Below are 19,807 nucleotides of genomic sequence, written 5' to 3' on the forward strand. Positions count from 1 at the left end.
GTGCCATATTTAAGCCAATTGTTGTACGATGAAAAGTAATAGGATTCCACCTGTTTGCCTTTCTCGGAGCGCCAATTGGCTTCAGCCGTATCCAACACGGATTGCTTGTACTCCAAGTCCATAAGCTTCTCTTTGGCCTCATCCCAGTTTTCGAAGTCTTTGGGACAAACGACACAAAATAATCCTTCCACTGAGATGCACCATGGTGACGTGCGAAATTGTCGAACCGGCACCTGAAGCTTAATTTTACCAATACTTCCCGACGACACTTCGATGGGCAGACCGAAGGAGCGTAACGCATCCTTGCGAATTGGAATGTTTTCGAGCTCTACTTCCCCTAGAATACAACAAATGGTATTTGTTTATTCAGGCAATTGATGAAATTTTATGTTTAGAGTATTTACCTGATAACAACGCAACAGATAACTGGGCAGAGTTCAAGTTTTCCAAATACTTGCCGAGGTATGTGTTTAACACCCATGTTATCAAGTCCCCTAACATTATGACTGCCGCACAGTTGGACGGCAACACTTAAATCTGCACTCCGCACTATTTGTTTGCTTTTATTATGGTTTTACAGATGATCTGATGCACACAAGCAAAAACACTTAATCCAACGTAGTCTAATATCAGCTGTATAAACATAACATGTAGAGTAAAAACGTAGATTTGAATTGAAACGTTGGCATGGAACGGAAAATTGATGGACCAATAGCAATTGCTATTTCAAAGACATTTATTTTAATTTTAAACTATTTATAATTACTTACTCATTTTATTATATTCATTGCATATGCGTAATACATTTATACAAAGTTATTGTCATAGGCAATTTTTATAACAAAAATTTAAGCAGATTTTGCTGATGGGATTCAAGCTGTGCCGTTTTCTGGAGGTGACCAATCTGACATACAAAAAACTACAAAAAAATTTTAATTTCATCAGCCTAAATTTCAGAAATAAAACAAATGTATGATACGCAACGTTGCAGTATTTTGAGTATATTACTTTTTGGTACGCTAAGAGTATATTTTTCGACTATTATTAGGGGACTAATTTGATGGTATATTGGTATATTTTCTAGAAATATCTGTCACGCTACCCACATGTTTACTCATTTATTTACAAATCAATCACACATGCGAATATTTTTATATATTTCAAGCAAACATTTAAAAGTAAACAATTAAAATGTCTAGAGTACCTCCTAAACATAAGCAAAATTTAGAGGTAATCATAGGAGTTCAACTTGTGTGATTTAGACTTTGCATTAATTATTTAATTTTTTCCAGGGGCTGCTTAGACTAGCAGTTGAACATACAGGAGAAGATGCCGAACCAGCTGAAAACCTTGATAACATAGATACTCAGGTAGTTATACGGTTTCCACTCATAATCTATGAATCTCTATGCATATATGTAAATCTTTTTAGAAACAAGAATTTCTACATGGCGCATTGCAATCGATGTCAATCGATGTCGATAAATACGCACTCGCCAATTTGAACAATGATTCCATAAGCACGGCCGAGAAATTGGATTGTTTGAAAATAATTCGTGATGATATTCGCGACTTCGATACTGCCAATTCGTTTGTGAAACTTGGTTACATAACAACTTTATTGTCATATATCAGAACTCCGAATCGTGATTTGCGGCCACTTTCCATTTATATAGTCGCAGAACTGGCTCAAAACAATGAGTTTTGTCAGAACTATTTCTTGAATGAAAAGTTGATTCCTGTGCTCACGTCCACTATGAATGACACTGATGAGGACTTGGCCAAGGGTTCCATCCTTGCTGTTTCGTCGTTGGTGCAAAACTTTCCAGCTGGTCTCAAAGAGTTTCTGCGCACAAATGGCGTTAAACAAATCTTGTCCTGTTTGAGCTCCAATCATAGCTCAGTGTACATTCAAGCGGCATACCTTATAGCGACATTATCATCAAATGACAATTCATTCCGAGGTAACCACTTTCATTGCGGGTTGTCGGCTTAATCAGTAATATTTGCGACTTTTCTAGATCTGGTTAATAAGCAAAATGCGGGGCAAATCCTTTTAAGCGAGCTGGAGGCTAAAGACGAATATGACTTTAAACAAGAAGCCACTCTATATGCTTTATCGGCACTTTCCGTGAATAGCAAATGGAAAATTCCCTCTTACCAGCGGAAGGAAGCTACTGTGACACTTAAGCAAATAATTAATAACAAAGCTTTGGCGGATACTTGTGAAGTAAGTTCTTGTGGAAAAATGCTATATTCGATTAATTAATTAAATTTATGTTTCAGGAGATGATTCAGTATGCGAGAACTGTATTGAACACACAATTGTGAACTAATTTATAATATTAAAAACATAACAAAACGTTATATAAACTCATTTGCAAAGCTTTGCTTTTAATTTGCCTTAACATAGGAAGCTTTTGAATTGCGTGTGGACTCTTAGCTTACGTTTATTGAGAGCATATACGATAAATAAATGTGACGTTTAAAAAAAATGAAGTAATCAATACACATATTGTAAAAATAAAGTATATTGTAACTTATTAACTTAATTTCCGTACATTTTCATGCTGGCAATGTATCAAAATCCTCTCCGACATGTACGATAGGCACGTGATTCTTGTCCACACTGGACTCAAATATGTAGTCACACAATTTGTTTTGTTTTAGGCAGATATTCCAATCCATTACTTGGATGGCATGCAGGCTCTCTGCCTCATTATGCTGCCTCAAAACCATTGATTCCTGCAAAGAAAATGATGTTAATAAATAAATCGGAAACACGGGCGTAATCAATAAGAACCTACCTTGATTTTCTCCCACTTGTCGTCCACATCTTGCAACCAGCTCAGTAGCAAGCGACCATTAAAGCGACATCGCGCACTCTTCTCTTTCTCATCTTGCTCTGGGGTAATCATATTGTAAATTTCATCGTCTTTTAAGAATGTACAAACGGAATACGGTGCAATTTGTCCGGATAAACTTCTAGCTGCCTTCGAATGCACTCGAATGATTTCTTGTTCAAACATAGCTTTTCACGCTCCACCGTATGCTCCTCGACCAGTTCTCGCCTGGCCTTTTCCTGTTGCACATAGAAGGATCTCATACTCTCAGGAATAGCATCGGGTATTTCAATTTCGGGGGTATTTACATCTTTATTGAGAAGGTATGATTTCTTTGTGAGCAGATAATCATTGTATCCTTGTGGCGGACGCGGTTTTACCGGATACAAATTTTTCCATTTCTTCTCAACTTGTCGGCGCATATTTTTCCTTATTGGTTGGCCATTGAAAATTCTTTCGGCGAAGTTCAATAGCTCTAATATTGTTTCTTGATTAGCTGCAAAAAAAATAAAAGTTTTGTAAATGAAATCTATTAAATTAAAGTTTATCACATGTTTACCAATAATTTCCAAGCTATTGAAAGCAATTTTGGTGGTGTGCACATAGTTCGGATTATTCGCATTTGGTGCAATAATCACAATATCAATGTTTATGAGAGCATTTAACTCCGTTTCTTCGTAGTAATCTGTCGATTCTGAAATTAATATAAAAGTAATTTAAGGACCAGGAAATAAAAAGTTGATGTCTTGGAGAATAATAAATTTAAATGCAATTTAAGTACCGCTTTGAATATTTTGCACGGCTTTCTTAATGATGTGTGGACTGGTTGGTCTGTGGTAATCTGCTGGATCAGGTGAGCTGGGTGAAACAGGTGAACAGGCTGTGCTATGTTTGAGACTTCCAGAGTAACTATCCATGCTGAAAAGAAAAACAAACAAACAATTGAACTAATGAAATTCAAAATCCTAACCTGCATTTACTTACCCCACGTTTCGATGGCTAGCGACCAATAGCTCAAAGTCTGGGCCAAATGACTGAATGGCATCCACAAGTAGTAAGCCATGAACCGACATTGTTATCGTTGATTTACCGCCCATCGTTATAATACCAGCTCTAGCTCCAATGATCTGCAGTTCGGCAATACTTTTCTCCTTTGATTGCATTTCAATAATCAGTTGGCCAATTGCAAATTGAACAACCAAATGACTTCCATTAACATTATAATTATCAGCGATTAGTTTACTTTCCGGCTTTTGTATTTTCTTATCCCTGAACCGTGAGCTATTTGTAATTGGATAAACAATATTTAGGAAATGTTTAATGCGCTCTTCATTTCCATGAATCAAGATCATGGGACAAGTGCCAAATAGCGTAAAGGAAGGATATTCCGGATCTGACGTAAAAACAATTCGCTGTTTAATTGTTAATGTAATATTGAATTTGTCAATCAAATGAAAGTTGGACGACGACTTCAAGTTGGTCTCCCATCTCTCCTGATATTTACAGACTAGCACTTGTAGATTTGTGAAATTGATCGTGTATGTATTGTAAATTTTACTCTGCAATACAGTTTCAAGTTGACTATTCTTGTTCATCACATCCCTGAAGAAGTTCTCATGAATCGTGGGCGACTCGGAGCCACTTTTCTCAGATCCCGGTGGCGTGGAGCATGGTGTCAAATATGTTTCCTCCTCGTCACCATTGCTATCGGTGGTATAGTTATCTACAGTCTTTGTGGTGAATATTGTGCTCTTCTTTTGAAAATCGGTTTTCACCAATTGAAATTTCCCAAAATCCATGAGAGCCATTAACGAATTGTTGATTTTGTAGTTTTCCAAAAATAGAATACGTGGCGCAAACACTTCAATTTCAAAGGTCCAACTCTTGCGATTCTGCTTAAAATGAAATGAATTCAAAACATTTAGTCCCAAAGGTCATATTTGTTGGCTGATAAAAAGAGAATGTAATATTGTAATAAAGTTGCTACTACTACGAAAAATTGGTAATCGCAAAATGTTTAAGCAATAGCGATTACCAAAACAGAATAGATTTGTCATGGTTAGGTGGCAAAGTTCACACAAGTTGATCGCTCTTTTTAAATTTAGCAATAAAAAGAATTTGTGATTCACTACTCTGTTTTTAGAGCACGTACTTACCTCATTGCCCAGCAGCAGCTGATTCCAGGAATTTAAAAAGTTATTTTCTTTGCCCGTTTCATATTTATTCTCAATTATTGGTCGCACATTATTCGATTTGGTAAAGAACTTTAGACACCAATCAAGTGCATCTGGATTATATATCAAATCCAAGCTCTTTGATTTAATTAAAAGTCGATATTGCAATTGATCGTCATTTTCGTATTGCAGCTGAAACAATGGATCCTGATTATTCGTCGATGTCGTCGTAATTCGCAGATCTGATTGATGCGTTAACGTTGATCTTTCTGTTTGTGGTTTTATTAAATAGCAGTGTTTTTAATCATTATTTGTTTTATCCAGCAAATAGACTTCTCCCAACGATATGCCAACAACATAGGACGTAAACATCGGATTCAATTGCAGAAATGATGATAGATTATTAAATTGCATTTCCATGCAAGCATTCTTTTCGCTCTTCGCATCCTCTGTTTGTAAAATGACAATTCCCTTAAGGAGTTCAATCGTAAAATAACCAAAAACTGTATCACACTTTAAATTCGATTGGCTTTGCAGTGAATGTTCTAAAGCAACCAATATATCATCTTCCAAATGTTGCAGGGTTTCGTCCTGTTCCGTGCTGGCTGCATTATTCGTACCATACCATCCCATCCAGTTTGGAAACCAGTGAAATAACATACGCTTGCCTGTGGCATTGTACGATTTAATCGCCAGTCCTTTGGTGAATGTTTCTCAAAACATATCCTTCGCAGTATGATTAATTCTGCCACTGCACGATCGCTTTCAATGTACGATTTAAACTCTTGTCCTCCGTAGAAAGATTTTCGTTGGGATTTAAGATAACCGCTTGATAGATACGCACATATCTTAAGTTCTCTTTGAGTGTTAAATACTTTTCGTCCTTCTTTTTCAATTTCCGTCCGTGGCAGATGAGAACATATTTCCACCAGGCTCTGGGATTTTCCAAAATACTGAATGCAGGTCTTTTTAATCTGTATTTGCGAAATTTCCTTTATTTGTCGAATTTCCCGCAAGTTTATCCTGTATCTGGACATGTTGTGTCTGAAATATTAATAGTGAAATATTTTAGTACTTAAAGAAGACTTTAAAATAAACAAAATAAATACTAATACAATAATAAATATTCTATAGCTTTCAGTGAAGTAAATTTTCTATTAAACACTGTCGCTACCTAAATATCTTATCTGCAGAAAGATAAATTTTACTTTCGTTGACAAACAAACCAAGAATTTAGAGTCTTTTTAATTGTTGGCTTTCTTTCGCAACCTTCGACTTATCTACTTTACGATACCAAGTTTATGATATTAACATTTTCAGAATACAAGAACGATAGCCAACTTACCTTCGACAACACTATGATGACTTCCGGCACTTGAAGATCACAAGAGACCCGTGGCTTCTCCTTGGAACGAATAACCTGTGGTGACTTTTCACGTTTCCATCTGGCGGTTGCACTTATGGGCTTAATGATGAAGTCGTGTGGTCGCAATTGACACGTCGGATTCATATGCTGTAATAGTTCTTGATTCGTGAACTTCTGACACTTGATATCATCGTGCAATGTATCCCAGTACAGGGATAATTCTTTTAGTTCTACAATCTTGTAGTTAACATCATTATTTATGGTTTTGTTTGCACCCGTTGTCCAATTCGAATCACAGGTCTGAGCTGTCAACGAACCAATTCGAATGCCAGCGGCAATTTTGCTGTTGCCAACATCGACGATGTCTTCGTAGCGAAAGTGCACATCATTGATTTTCAGCTCAATGTTGTCGATGATATTTGTGGCCATATTTGTGCCATATTTTAAGCCAATTGTTGTACGATGAAAAGTAATAGGATTCCACCTGTTTGCCTTTCTCGGAGCGCCAATTGGCTTCAGCCGTATCCAACACGGATTGCTTGTACTCCAAGTCCATAAGCTTCTCTTTGGCCTCATCCAGTTTCGAAGTCTTTGGGACAAACGACACAAAATAATCCTTCCACAGAGATGCACCATGGTGACGTGCGAAATTGTCGAAACGGCACCTGAAGCTTAATTTTACCAATACTTCCCGACGACACTTCGATGGGCAGACCGACGGAACGTAACGCATCCTTGCGAATTGGAATGTTTTCGAGCTCTACTTCCCCTAGAATACAACAAATGGTATTTGTTTATTCAGGCAATTGATGAAATTTCATGTTTAGAGTATTTACCTGATAACAACGCAACAGATAACTGGGCAGAGTTCAAGTTTTCCAAATACTTGCGAGGTATGTGTTTAACACCCATGTTATCAAGTCCCCTAACATTATGACTGCCGCACAATTGGACGGCAACACTTAAATCTGCACTCCGCACTATTTGTTTGCTTTTATTATGGTTTTACAGATGATCTGATGCACACAAGCAAAAACACTTAATCCAACGTAGTCTAATATCAGCTGTAAAAACATAACATGTAGAGTAAAAACGTAGATTTGAATTGAAACGTTGGCATGGAACGGAAAATTGATGGACCAACAGCAATTGAATTCATAATTCAAAGCATTTATTTTCATGTTAAACTATTTATAATTCATATTAAACTATTTATAATTACTTACTTACTTTTATTGTATTCATTGCATATGCATAATATAATACAATGATATTGTCATAGGCAATTTTTAAAACGAAAATTTAAGCAGATTTTGCTGATGGACTTCAAGCTGTGCCGTTTTGTGGAGCTGAGCACTCTGACATACACAAAAAACTACAAATAAAATTTTAATTTCACCAGCCCAAAACTCAAAAATAAAAGAAATGTATGATACGCAACGTTGCAGTATTTTGAGTATATTACTTTTTGGTACGCAAAGAGTATATTTTTTGAATATTATTAGTGGCTAATTTGATGGTATATTGGTATATTTTCTAGAAATATCTGTTATTTTCAAGTTGCGGTCACGCTGCCCACATGTTTACTCATTTATTTACAAATCAATCACACATGCGAATAGTTTTATATTTCAAGCAAACATTTAAAAGTAAACAATAAAAATGTCTAGAGTACCTCCGAAAACATAAACAAAATTTAGAGGTAATCATAGGAGTACAACTTGTGTGATTTAGACATTGCATTAATTATTTAATTTTCTCAGGGATTGCTTAGACTAGCAGTTGAACATACAGGAGAAGACGCCGAACCAGCTGAAAACCTTGATAACATAGATACGCAGGTAGTTATACGGCTTCCACACATAATCTATGACTGTTTAAGCTATATGCACATAAATCTTTTTAGAAACAAGAATTCCTACAAGGCGCCTTGCAATCGATGTCAATGACGGTCGATGAAGTTCAATACGCACTCGCCAAGTTGAACAATGATTCCATAAGCACGGCCGAGAAATTGGAGTGTTTGGTTATAATTCGTGATAATATTGATGATATCGATGCTGCCAATTCGTTTGTGAAAGTTGGTGGCATAACAACTTTGTTGGCATATATCAGAACTCCGAATCGCGATTTGCGGCCACAGTCCATTTATATAGTCGCAGAAATGGCTCAAAATAATGAGTTCTGTCAGAACTATTTCTTGAATGAAAAGTTGATTCCTGTGCTCACGTCCACTATGAATGACACTGATGAGGACTTGGCCAAGGGTTCCATCTATGCTGTTTCCTCCTTGGTGCAAAACTTTCCAGCTGGTCTCAAAGAGTTTCTGCGCACAAATGGCGTTAAACAAATCTTGTCCTGTTTAAGTTCGAATCATAGCTCAGTGTACATTAAAGCGGCATCCTTATAGCGACATTATCATCAAATGACAATTCATTCCGAGGTAACCACTTTCATTGCGGGTCGTCTGCTTAATCAGTAATATTTGCGACTTTTCTAGATCTGGTTAATAAGCAAAATGCGGCGCAAATCCTTTTAAGCGAGCTGGAGGCTAAAGACGAATATGACGATAAACAAGAAGCCACTCTATACGCTTTATCGGCACTTTCCGTGAATAGCAATGGAAAATTCCTTCATCCCAACAGAAGGAAGCTGCTGTGACACTTAAGCAAATAATAATAACAAAGCTTTGGCGGATACTTGTGAAGTAAGTTATTGTGGAAAAATACTATAATCGATTAATTAAATTTATGTTTCAGGAGACGATTCAGTATGCGAGAACTGTATTGAATAATTTCCACAATTGTGAACTAATTTATAATATTAAGAATATAGCAAAACGTTATAAAAACTCATTTGCGAAGCTTTGCTTTTAATATGCCTTAACATAGGAAGCTTTTGAATTGCGTGTGGACTCTTAGCTTACGTTTATTGAGAGCATATACGATAAATAAATGTGACGTTTAAAAAAAATGAAGTAATCAATACACATATTGTAAAAATAAAGTATATTGTAACTTATTAACTTAATTTCCGTACATTTTCATGCTGGCAATGTATCAAAATCCTCTCCGACATGTACGATAGGCACGTGATTCTTGTCCACACTGGACTCAAATATGTAGTCACACAATTTGTTTTGTTTTAGGCAGATATTCCAATCCATTACTTGGATGGCATGCAGGCTCTCTGCCTCATTATGCTGCCTCAAAACCATTGATTCCTGCAAAGAGAATGATGTTAATAATAAATCGGAAACACGGGCGTAATCAATAAGAACCTACCTTGATTTTCTCCCACTTGTCGTCCACATCTTGCAACCAGCTCAGTAGCAAGCGACCATTAAAGCGACATCGCGCACTCTTCTCTTTCTCATCTTGCTCTGGGGTAATCATATTGTAAATTTCATCGTCTTTTAAGAATGTACAAACGGAATACGGTGCAATTTGTCCGGATAAACTTCTAGCTGCCTTCGAATGCACTCGAATGATTTCTTGTTCAAACATAGCTTTTCACGCTCCACCGTATGCTCCTCGACCAGTTCTCGCCTGGCCTTTTCCTGTTGCACATAGAAGGATCTCATACTCTCAGGAATAGCATCGGGTATTTCAATTTCGGGGGTATTTACATCTTTATTGAGAAGGTATGATTTCTTTGTGAGCAGATAATCATTGTATCCTTGTGGCGGACGCGGTTTTACCGGATACAAATTTTTCCATTTCTTCTCAACTTGTCGGCGCATATTTTTCCTTATTGGTTGGCCATTGAAAATTCTTTCGGCGAAGTTCAATAGCTCTAATATTGTTTCTTGATTAGCTGCAAAAAAAATAAAAGTTTTGTAAATGAAATCTATTAAATTAAAGTTTATCACATGTTTTACCAATAATTTCCAAGCTATTGAAAAGCAATTTTGGTGGTGTGCACATAGTTCGGATTATTCGCATTTGGTGCAATAATCACAATATCAATGTTTATGAGAGCATTTAAACTCCGTTTTCTTCGTAGTAATCTGTCGATTCTGAAATTAATATAAAAGTAATTTAAGGACCAGGAAATAAAAAGTTGATGTCTTGGAGAATAATAAATTTAAATGCAATTTAAGTACCCGCTTTGAATATTTTTGCACGGCTTTCTTAATGATGTGTGGACTGGTTGGTCTGTGGTAATCTGCTGGATCAGGTGAGCTGGGTGAAACAGGTGAACAGGCTGTGCTATGTTTGAGACTTCCAGAGTAAACTATCCATGCTGAAAAGAAAAACAAACAAACAATTGAACTAATGAAATTCAAAATCCTAACCTGCATTTACTTACCCCACGTTTCGATGGCTAGCGACCAATAGCTCAAAGTCTGGGCCAAATGACTGAATGGCATCCACAAGTAGTAAGCCATGAACCGACATTGTTATCGTTGATTTACCGCCCATCGTTATAATACCAGCTCTAGCTCCAATGATCTGCAGTTCGGCAATACTTTTCTCCTTTGATTGCATTTCAATAATCAGTTGGCCAATTGCAAATTGAACAACCAAATGACTTCCATTAACATTATAATTATCAGCGATTAGTTTACTTTCCGGCTTTTGTATTTTCTTATCCCTGAACCGTGAGCTATTTGTAATTGGATAAACAATATTTAGGAAATGTTTAATGCGCTCTTCATTTCCATGAATCAAGATCATGGACAAGTGCCAAATAGCGTAAAGGAAGGATATTCCGGATCTGACGTAAAAACAATTCGCTGTTTAATTGTTAATGTAATATTGAATTTGTCAATCAAATGAAAGTTGGACGACGACTTCAAGTTGGTCTCCCATCTCTCCTGATATTTACAGACTAGCACTTGTAGATTTGTGAAATTGATCGTGTATGTATTGTAAATTTTACTCTGCAATACAGTTTCAAGTTGACTATTCTTGTTCATCACATCCCTGAAGAAGTTCTCATGAATCGTGGGCGACTCGGAGCCACTTTTCTCAGATCCCGGTGGCGTGGAGCATGGTGTCAAATATGTTTCCTCCTCGTCACCATTGCTATCGGTGGTATAGTTATCTACAGTCTTTGTGGTGAATATTGTGCTCTCTTTTGAAAATCGGTTTTTCACCAATTGAAATTTCCCAAAATCCATGAGAGCCATTAACGAATTGTTGATTTTGTAGTTTTCCAAAAATAGAATACGTGGCGCAAACACTTCAATTTCAAAGGTCCAACTCTTGCGATTCTGCTTAAAATGAAATGAATTCAAAACATTTAGTCCCAAAGGTCATATTTGTTGGCTGATAAAAAGAGAATGTAATATTGTAATAAAGTTGCTACTACTACGAAAAATTGGTAATCGCAAAATGTTTAAGCAATAGCGATTACCAAACAGAATAGATTTGTCATGGTTAGGTGGCAAAGTTCACACAAGTTGATCGCTCTTTAAATTTAGCAATAAAAAGAATTTGTGATTCACTACTCTGTTTTTAGAGCACGTACTTACCTCATTGCCCAGCAGCAGCTGATTCCAGGAATTTAAAAAGTTATTTTCTTTGCCCGTTTCATATTTATTCTCAATTATTGGTCGCACATTATTCGATTTGGTAAAGAACTTTAGACACCAATCAAGTGCATCTGGATTATATATCAAATCCAAGCTCTTTGATTTAATTAAAAGTCGATATTGCAATTGATCGTCATTTTCGTATTGCAGCTGAAACAATGGATCCTGATTATTCGTCGATGTCGTCGTAATTCGCAGATCTGATTGATGCGTTAACGTTGATCTTTCTGTTTGTGGTTTTATTAAATAGCAGTGTTTTTAATCATTATTTGTTTTATCCAGCAAAATAGACTTCTCCCAACGATATGCCAACAACATAGGACGTAAACATCGGATTCAATTGCAGAAATGATGATAGATTATTAAATTGCATTTCCATGCAAGCATTCTTTTCGCTCTTCGCATCCTCTGTTTGTAAAATGACAATTCCCTTAAGGAGTTCAATCGTAAAATAACCAAAAACTGTATCACACTTTAAATTCGATTGGCTTTGCAGTGAATGTTCTAAAGCAACCAATATATCATCTTCCAAATGTTGCAGGGTTTCGTCCTGTTCCGTGCTGGCTGCATTATTCGTACCATACCATCCCATCCAGTTTGGAAACCAGTGAAATAACATACGCTTGCCTGTGGCATTGTACGATTTAATCGCCAGTCCTTTGGTGAATGTTTTCTCAAAACATATCCTTCGCAGTATGATTAATTCTGCCACTGCACGATCGCTTTCAATGTACGATTTAAACTCTTTGTCCTCCGTAGAAAGATTTTCGTTGGGATTTAAGATAACCGCTTGATAGATACGCACATATCTTAAGTTCTCTTTGAGTGTTAAATACTTTTCGTCCTTCTTTTTCAATTCCCGTCCGTGGCAGATGAGAACATATTTCCACCAGGCTCTGGGATTTTCCAAAATACTGAATGCAGGTCTTTTTAATCTGTATTGCGAAATTTCCTTTATTTGTCGAATTCCCGCAAGTTTATCCTGTATCTGGACATGTTGTGTCTGAAATATTAATAGTGAAATATTTTAGTACTTAAAGAAGACTTTAAAATAAACAAAATAAATACTAATACAATAATAAATATTCTATAGCTTTCAGTGAAGTAAATTTTCTATTAAACACTGTCGCTACCTAAATATCTTATCTGCAGAAAGATAAATTTTACTTTCGTTGACAAACAAACCAAGAATTTAGAGTCTTTTTAATTGTTGGCTTTCTTTCGCAACCTTCGACTTATCTACTTTACGATACCAAGTTTATGATATTAACATTTTCAGAATACAAGAACGATAGCCAACTTACCTTCGACAACACTATGATGACTTCCGGCACTTGAAGATCACAAGAGACCCGTGGCTTCTCCTTGGAACGAATAACCTGTGGTGACTTTTCACGTTTCCATCTGGCGGTTGCACTTATGGGCTTAATGATGAAGTCGTGTGGTCGCAATTGACACGTCGGATTCATATGCTGTAATAGTTCTTGATTCGTGAACTTCTGACACTTGATATCATCGTGCAATGTATCCCAGTACAGGGATAATTCTTTTAGTTCTACAATCTTGTAGTTAACATCATTATTTATGGTTTTGTTTGCACCCGTTGTCCAATTCGAATCACAGGTCTGAGCTGTCAACGAACCAATTCGAATGCCAGCGGCAATTTTGCTGTTGCCAACATCGACGATGTCTTCGTAGCGAAAGTGCACATCATTGATTTTCAGCTCAATGTTGTCGATGATATTTGTGGCCATATTTGTGCCATATTTAAGCCAATTGTTGTACGATGAAAAGTAATAGGATTCCACCTGTTTGCCTTTCTCGGAGCGCCAATTGGCTTCAGCCGTATCCAACACGGATTGCTTGTACTCCAAGTCCATAAGCTTCTCTTTGGCCTCATCCCAGTTTTCGAAGTCTTTGGGACAAACGACACAAAATAATCCTTCCACAGAGATGCACCATGGTGACGTGCGAAATTGTCGAACCGGCACCTGAAGCTTAATTTTACCAATACTTCCCGACGACACTTCGATGGGCAGACCGACGGAACGTAACGCATCCTTGCGAATTGGAATGTTTTCGAGCTCTACTTCCCCTAGAATACAACAAATGGTATTTGTTTATTCAGGCAATTGATGAAATTTCATGTTTAGAGTATTTACCTGATAACAACGCAACAGATAACTGGGCAGAGTTCAAGTTTTCCAAATACTTGCCGAGGTATGTGTTTAACACCCATGTTATCAAGTCCCCTAACATTATGACTGCCGCACAATTGGACGGCAACACTTAAATCTGCACTCCGCACTATTTGTTTGCTTTTATTATGGTTTTACAGATGATCTGATGCACACAAGCAAAAACACTTAATCCAACGTAGTCTAATATCAGCTGTAAAAACATAACATGTAGAGTAAAAACGTAGATTTGAATTGAAACGTTGGCATGGAACGGAAAATTGATGGACCAACAGCAATTGAATTCATAATTCAAAGGCATTTATTTTCATGTTAAACTATTTATAATTCATATTAAACTATTTATAATTACTTACTTACTCATTTTATTGTATTCATTGCATATGCATAATATAATACAATGATATTGTCATAGGCAATTTTTAAAACGAAAATTTAAGCAGATTTTGCTGATGGACTTCAAGCTGTGCCGTTTTGTGGAGCTGAGCACTCTGACATACAAAAAACTACAAATAAATTTTAATTTCACCAGCCCAAAACTCAAAAATAAAAGAAATGTATGATACGCAACGTTGCAGTATTTTGAGTATATTACTTTTTGGTACGCAAAGAGTATATTTTTTGAATATTATTAAGTGGCTAATTTGATGGTATATTGGTATATTTTCTAGAAATATCTGTTATTTTCAAGTTGCGGTCACGCTGCCCACATGTTTACTCATTTATTTACAAATCAATCACACATGCGAATAGTTTTATATTTCAAGCAAACATTTAAAAGTAAACAATAAAAATGTCTAGAGTACCTCCGAAACATAAACAAAATTTAGAGGTAATCATAGGAGTACAACTTGTGTGATTTAGACATTGCATTAATTATTTAATTTTCTCCAGGGATTGCTTAGACTAGCAGTTGAACATACAGGAGAAGACGCCGAACCAGCTGAAAACCTTGATAACATAGATACGCAGGTAGTTATACGGCTTCCACACATAATCTATGACTGTTTAAGCTATATGCACATAAATCTTTTTAGAAACAAGAATTCCTACAAGGCGCCTTGCAATCGATGTCAATGACGGTCGATGAAGTTCAATACGCACTCGCCAAGTTGAACAATGATTCCATAAGCACGGCCGAGAAATTGGAGTGTTTGGTTATAATTCGTGATAATATTGATGATATCGATGCTGCCAATTCGTTTGTGAAAGTTGGTGGCATAACAACTTTGTTGGCATATATCAGAACTCCGAATCGCGATTTGCGGCCACAGTCCATTTATATAGTCGCAGAAATGGCTCAAAATAATGAGTTCTGTCAGAACTATTTCTTGAATGAAAAGTTGATTCCTGTGCTCACGTCCACTATGAATGACACTGATGAGGACTTGGCCAAGGGTTCCATCTATGCTGTTTCCTCCTTGGTGCAAAACTTTCCAGCTGGTCTCAAAGAGTTTTTGCGCACAAATGGCGTTAAACAAATCTTGGCCTGTTTAAGTTCGAATCATAGCCCAGTGTACATTAAAGCGGCATTCCTTATAGCGACCTTATCATCAAATGACAATTCATTCCGAGGTAACCACTTTCATTCCGGGTCGTCTGCTTAGTCAGTAATATTTGCGACTTTTCTAGATCTCGTTAATAAGCAAAATGCGGCGCAAATCCTTTTAAGCAAGCTGGAGGCTAAAGACGAATATGACGATAAACAAGAAGCCACTCTATACGCTTTATCGGCACTTTCCGTGAATAGCAAATGGAAAATTCCTTCATCCCAACAGAAGGAAGCTGCTGTGACACTTAAGCAAATTATCAATAACAAAGCTTTGGCGGATACTTGTGAAGTAAGTTATTGTGGAAAAATACTATAATCGATTAATTAAATTTATGTTTCAGGAGACGATTCAGTATGCGAGAACTGTATTGAATACAATTTCCAAGTAAATGAAATGTTACTCCAATTGTGAACTAATTTATAATATTAAGAATATAGCAAAACGTTATAAAAACTAATTTGCGAAGCTTTGCTTTTAATATGCCTTAACATAGGAAGCTTTTGAATTGCGTGTGGACTCTTAGCTTATGTTTATTGAGAGCATATACAATAAATAAATGTGACGTTTAAAAAAAATGAAGTAATCAATACACATATTGTAAAAATAAAGTATATTGTAACTTATTAACTTAATTTCCGTACATTTTCATGCTGGCAATGTATCAAAATCCTCTCCGACATGTACGATAGGCACGTGATTCTTGTCCACACTGGACTCAAATATGTAGTCACACAATTTGTTTTGTTTTAGGCAGATATTCCAATCCATTACTTGGATGGCATGCAGGCTCTCTGCCTCATTATGCTGCCGCAAAACCATAGATTCCTGCAAAGAGAAGGATGTTAATAAATAAATCGGAAATACGGGCGTAAATAATAAGAACCTACCTTGATTTTCTCCCACTTGTCGTCCACATCTTGCAGCCAGCTCAGTAGCAAGCGACCATTGAAGCGACATCGTGCACTCTTCTCTTTCTCATCTTGCTCTGGGGTAATCATATTGTAAATTTCATCGTCTTTTAAGAATGTACAAACGGAATACGGTGCAATTTGTCCAGATAAACTTCTAGCTGCCTTCGAATGCACTCGAATGATTTCTTGTTCAACATTTAAACATAGCTTTTCACGCTCCACCGTATGCTCCTCGACCAGTTCTCGCCTGGCCTTTTCCTGTTGCACATAGAAGGATCTCATACTCTCAGGAATAGCATCGGGTATTTCAATTTCGGGGGTATTTACATCTTTATTGAGAAGGTATGATTTCTTTGTGAGCAGATAATCATTGTATCCTTGTGGCGGACGCGGTTTTACCGGATACAAATTCTTCCATTTCTTCTCAACTTGTCGGCGAATATTCAAAAACATTTGGAATCCATTTGTGAATGGATAATCATGTGGATGCGATTCGCCAGTGGTTACGGACGACGTATCAGCTGCTTGGGGGGTTTTGGAGCTATCATCATTAATATTTTTGGGTCTTATTTTTCGTTTGCGCGGATGCAAGTCAGCGTTCGATGATGAGATTATCTCCTTGGACGAGGATGTGGATGAAGTCGATGGACTGGGCACATTCGGTAAAACGTCATGATCGAATTGATTGTGTTGAATTGGGCTCGATGTCATATTTGTATATGATACCTTAATGTCGGCATTATCATTGGCATGATTCGATGACGCTGGCGATGGGGAACTACTTTGCATTTGCGGTGATGAATTGTTCGAGCTGCGTTCGGCGCTTGTCACACAGCTTCTGTATGAGCTACGCAAGACTCTTAGATTCTTTTCGTCATTGAATAGTTTAATGTTCTTATCATCCAGTATTGTGGAGGAACAGGCAATGTTCACTTTCTGTGGACTCTCATGCGGGCTGAGGCATTGTTGTTGATTGGTAGTTGATAGCAATTGTTGATTGTCAATGGAATCGCTATTCGAGCTGACCACATACGGCAATGCTGCATTCTTTGATGCGGCTACTTTTCGCAACACATTACCATCGGTGTCGATTGAACAATTCTGCTGGGGAATCACAATTTTCAGAGGTGGTACCTTCAATCCTCCATTATAGAGACTATCATTGCTCTTATAATCCTCACTGCTGCCGCCTTCTGTTTCATTTTCAATGTCAACGGCCTTGTTCACGTCCGCTTCCTTCTCCGCGTTGGCGGCGGCGGTTGCCACAGTTGTGCTTGATTTACTGCCTGTCGCCGATGGGGAATTCTTTGCCGACGCTTGCTTTGTGTTCTTATCAATCTTTGAGGATAACTTGAGGGATGCGCTTTTCACATCTTTCGCTGCATTATCCAAATCTTTTCGTTTCTTCTTTTTCACATCATCGCCGCCAGCATGTTCCTCGAAATCTTCCTCTACATCCGAATAACTACGCTTTGTACTTGTCACGCTTTGCACTATAGTTGGTTCGACATTTTTGCCATCCGCCGTGATGCCGCCTCCATCATCGTTAGCTGCTGACGCCTTCTCTTTACCTTCAGCGACTTCTAATTGCTTTTCCGTAGCATTGAGCTGCTCATCAATTTCTGTTGTTGCATCTCCCTTTTTATCATTTTTCTTTGAATGCGCACGCGATGTCTCTAAAAAGGATTATGCGGAAATTTAATTTAATTACTATTGTGTTTGAATATGGTTGAAAATAAGAAGTATACTGCAGTCACAACACTATTTTAAGAAAAATTTGTTTAAGTAAAAACAATATTTCGCCCGAAAGGCTGATTTAAGCTAAAATGTATTTCTAATTGAGAAAGTCGACTCTATTCAACTTCTATTCAAGATGGAATACTATATTTAAAGAAGAATTTTAAGTGAAAGAGACGTAGCATAAGACCTCAACTTCAACCCTATAATTTTGTTAAATGGCTTCCAAATGTATTATTACATCGTTATTAAATTTTCCGAATGTATCTAGATTTTCGTCCTTGCAGCTTTAAAACACCGGCCACAATTTCTTTTTTCTTTTGTATTCTTTAGCGGCCGAGGGCGTGTCTCTAGCTTACTATTTGTTTTTTGGGATCTAAAATATACATTTATGTATGTATTACAGAGTCTCAAATGAATACATTTTCTGTCAAGTTACACATGTATATATATTTTCTTTAAGTTATAATATAGTTAGAATTTCTTTCTATCGAAATGGGTAGTTTAAAATTCACTACATCGAAAAGAGAGTTATAAAGGCTGCAATGGGTAGCACTGGCCAACTTCGTAGCAATGAAGAAAAAACCCAGAATGTCAGAGGCGTGAACAAAAAAAGTTTGATGGCCATACTGCTCCTATTGCTTTTCTTTGTTATTACGCTGGAATAAAACTTTTCCGATGAAGTAACTATTTCATTACAAGTACTTAGATGTTTTACGAATATATATTGTTTATAGTTTACCCTTTTGTTACTTATTACAAACACTTGCTCACACAGTTTTACCACTCACGCGAAGTGAAAAAGATCACACTGAAAATTGCAAGCACATACATACATACATATGTATCTACATGAAAATTTACACACACATACACAGACGTACATGTGACGGGCTGAATTGTATGTGTGAGTGGTACAATGGCTGCATATTACGACGCCCTCAAAACATATGTTTTTTACAGCACTGTAACTTATTGTTTTTATCTAAACACTTTATTGCCGCCGACTTTAGCGTTTACTTATGTAATTAAACACATTTAACAAATTGTTTATGCTTTAAGAGCGTTGTATTTTGGTGCGTTTGGTTTACCTGTTGAGGAGGTTGCTGTCATTTGGATTAATAACGCCATTTGTTGTCTTTCCGACATGGGGGTGTTTGAGCTGGGCCTAGCTGGTGTGACCCCTGTATTAAATCCTATCCCCTTTGGTCTTGGGGGTGGCATAATACTTAAATTCAACAGCAAACACGAAAACTTAAAATGTTGAACAAAAACAAGAACTACGACTGAATTAATGTAGTGTGCCCGTTTGTTTGTTATTATTAAATCACTCAATAGAATCACATTAATCACGCTGTAGTGTGACCAACTGTTGCGCAAGAAAATAAATAATTCGCAAATAAAAGTGCGGTCACATTATCAGCTCACTCCTATCATTCGTTATCATTAAACTTTCATATATTTTGTTATTAAAGTGTTAATAATG

At 36.9% G+C, this 19,807-nt stretch overlaps 3 protein-coding genes across 15 annotated transcripts in view; 1 reads left to right on the forward strand and 2 right to left on the reverse strand.

Moving 5' to 3' along the window:
- LOC117566431 (intermembrane lipid transfer protein Vps13D) overlaps positions 1-14,699 on the reverse strand; it is a 28,104-nt gene extending 13,405 nt beyond the window's left edge. Inside the window, exons 1-4 of one of the 7 annotated variants that reach the window (XM_052004698.1) lie at positions 11,863-12,202; positions 3,828-4,735; positions 3,625-3,761; positions 3,403-3,537 (exon numbers count right to left, since the gene is read on the reverse strand). In XM_052004698.1, coding sequence (XP_051860658.1) covers positions 3,403-3,537; positions 3,625-3,761; positions 3,828-4,651 — 1,096 coding nt within the window. In that variant the 5' untranslated portion in view covers positions 4,652-4,735; positions 11,863-12,202. Of the gene's footprint in view, positions 1-3,402; positions 3,538-3,624; positions 3,762-3,827; positions 4,736-4,999; positions 5,725-11,862; positions 12,203-13,226; positions 14,018-14,084; positions 14,314-14,476 lie in introns of those variants that run through there. The other 6 variants (XM_052004697.1, XM_052004696.1, XM_052004695.1 and 3 more) reach the window with 6 other exon arrangements.
- LOC117569065 (hsp70-binding protein 1) lies at positions 1,080-16,296 on the forward strand. Of its 5 annotated transcripts, none has more exons than XM_052004705.1 (5): positions 1,080-1,230; positions 15,015-15,092; positions 15,158-15,695; positions 15,753-15,961; positions 16,014-16,296. In XM_052004705.1, exons 1-5 carry the CDS (start codon positions 1,192-1,194, stop codon positions 16,059-16,061), a joined length of 912 nt encoding a protein of 303 aa, XP_051860665.1. In that variant the 5' UTR covers positions 1,080-1,191; the 3' UTR covers positions 16,062-16,296. The 5 variants fall into 5 exon arrangements, with proteins under 5 accessions (XP_051860665.1, XP_051860664.1, XP_051860666.1 ...); XM_052004704.1 differs by lacking the exon at positions 15,015-15,092 and adding an exon at positions 8,147-8,224 and having other exon boundaries at positions 1,085-1,230; XM_034250078.2 differs by lacking the exons at positions 15,015-15,092; positions 15,158-15,695; positions 15,753-15,961; positions 16,014-16,296 and adding exons at positions 1,293-1,370; positions 1,433-1,964; positions 2,022-2,230; positions 2,287-2,374 and having other exon boundaries at positions 1,111-1,230.
- LOC117569061 (ankyrin repeat domain-containing protein 11) lies at positions 2,566-19,646 on the reverse strand. 3 transcript variants are annotated; one of them, XM_052004703.1, is made up of 3 exons: positions 19,413-19,646; positions 16,561-18,260; positions 2,566-2,745 (listed from the first exon to the last, which is right to left on the reverse strand). In XM_052004703.1, the coding sequence occupies exons 1-3, from the start codon at positions 19,543-19,545 to the stop codon at positions 2,566-2,568; spliced, it is 2,013 nt and encodes a 670-aa protein (XP_051860663.1). In that variant the 5' UTR covers positions 19,546-19,646. The 3 variants fall into 3 exon arrangements, with proteins under 3 accessions (XP_051860663.1, XP_051860662.1, XP_034105964.1); XM_052004702.1 differs by lacking the exon at positions 2,566-2,745 and adding an exon at positions 9,270-9,606; XM_034250073.2 differs by lacking the exon at positions 2,566-2,745 and adding an exon at positions 16,128-16,498 and having other exon boundaries at positions 19,413-19,644.
- Positions 19,647-19,807: the final 161 nt, after the last annotated feature.

The sequence above is a fragment of the Drosophila albomicans genome, chromosome 3, assembly GCF_009650485.2.
Source record: "Drosophila albomicans strain 15112-1751.03 chromosome 3, ASM965048v2, whole genome shotgun sequence".
NCBI classification, from domain to species: domain Eukaryota; kingdom Metazoa; phylum Arthropoda; class Insecta; order Diptera; family Drosophilidae; genus Drosophila; species Drosophila albomicans.

Bases quoted from the DNA above. Each gene is read 5' to 3' on its own strand.
- LOC117569065 (XM_052004705.1), top strand. From the start codon at position 1,192: ATGTCTAGAGTACCTCCTAAACATAAGCAAAATTTAGAG. The intron at 1,231-15,014 runs GTAATCATAGGA...AATTTTCTCCAG, and splicing joins AACATAAGCAAAATTTAGAG to GGATTGCTTAGACTAGCAGT. The intron at 15,962-16,013 runs GTAAGTTATTGT...TTTATGTTTCAG, and splicing joins CTTTGGCGGATACTTGTGAA to GAGACGATTCAGTATGCGAG.
- LOC117569061 (XM_052004703.1), bottom strand. From the start codon at position 19,545: ATGCCACCCCCAAGACCAAAGGGGATAGGATTTAATACAGGGGTCACA. The intron at 18,261-19,412 runs GTAAACCAAACG...AATCCTTTTTAG, and splicing joins GACAGCAACCTCCTCAACAG to AGACATCGCGTGCGCATTCA. The intron at 2,746-16,560 runs GTAGGTTCTTAT...TTTTCTTTGCAG, and splicing joins ACAAGTGGGAGAAAATCAAG to GAATCAATGGTTTTGAGGCA.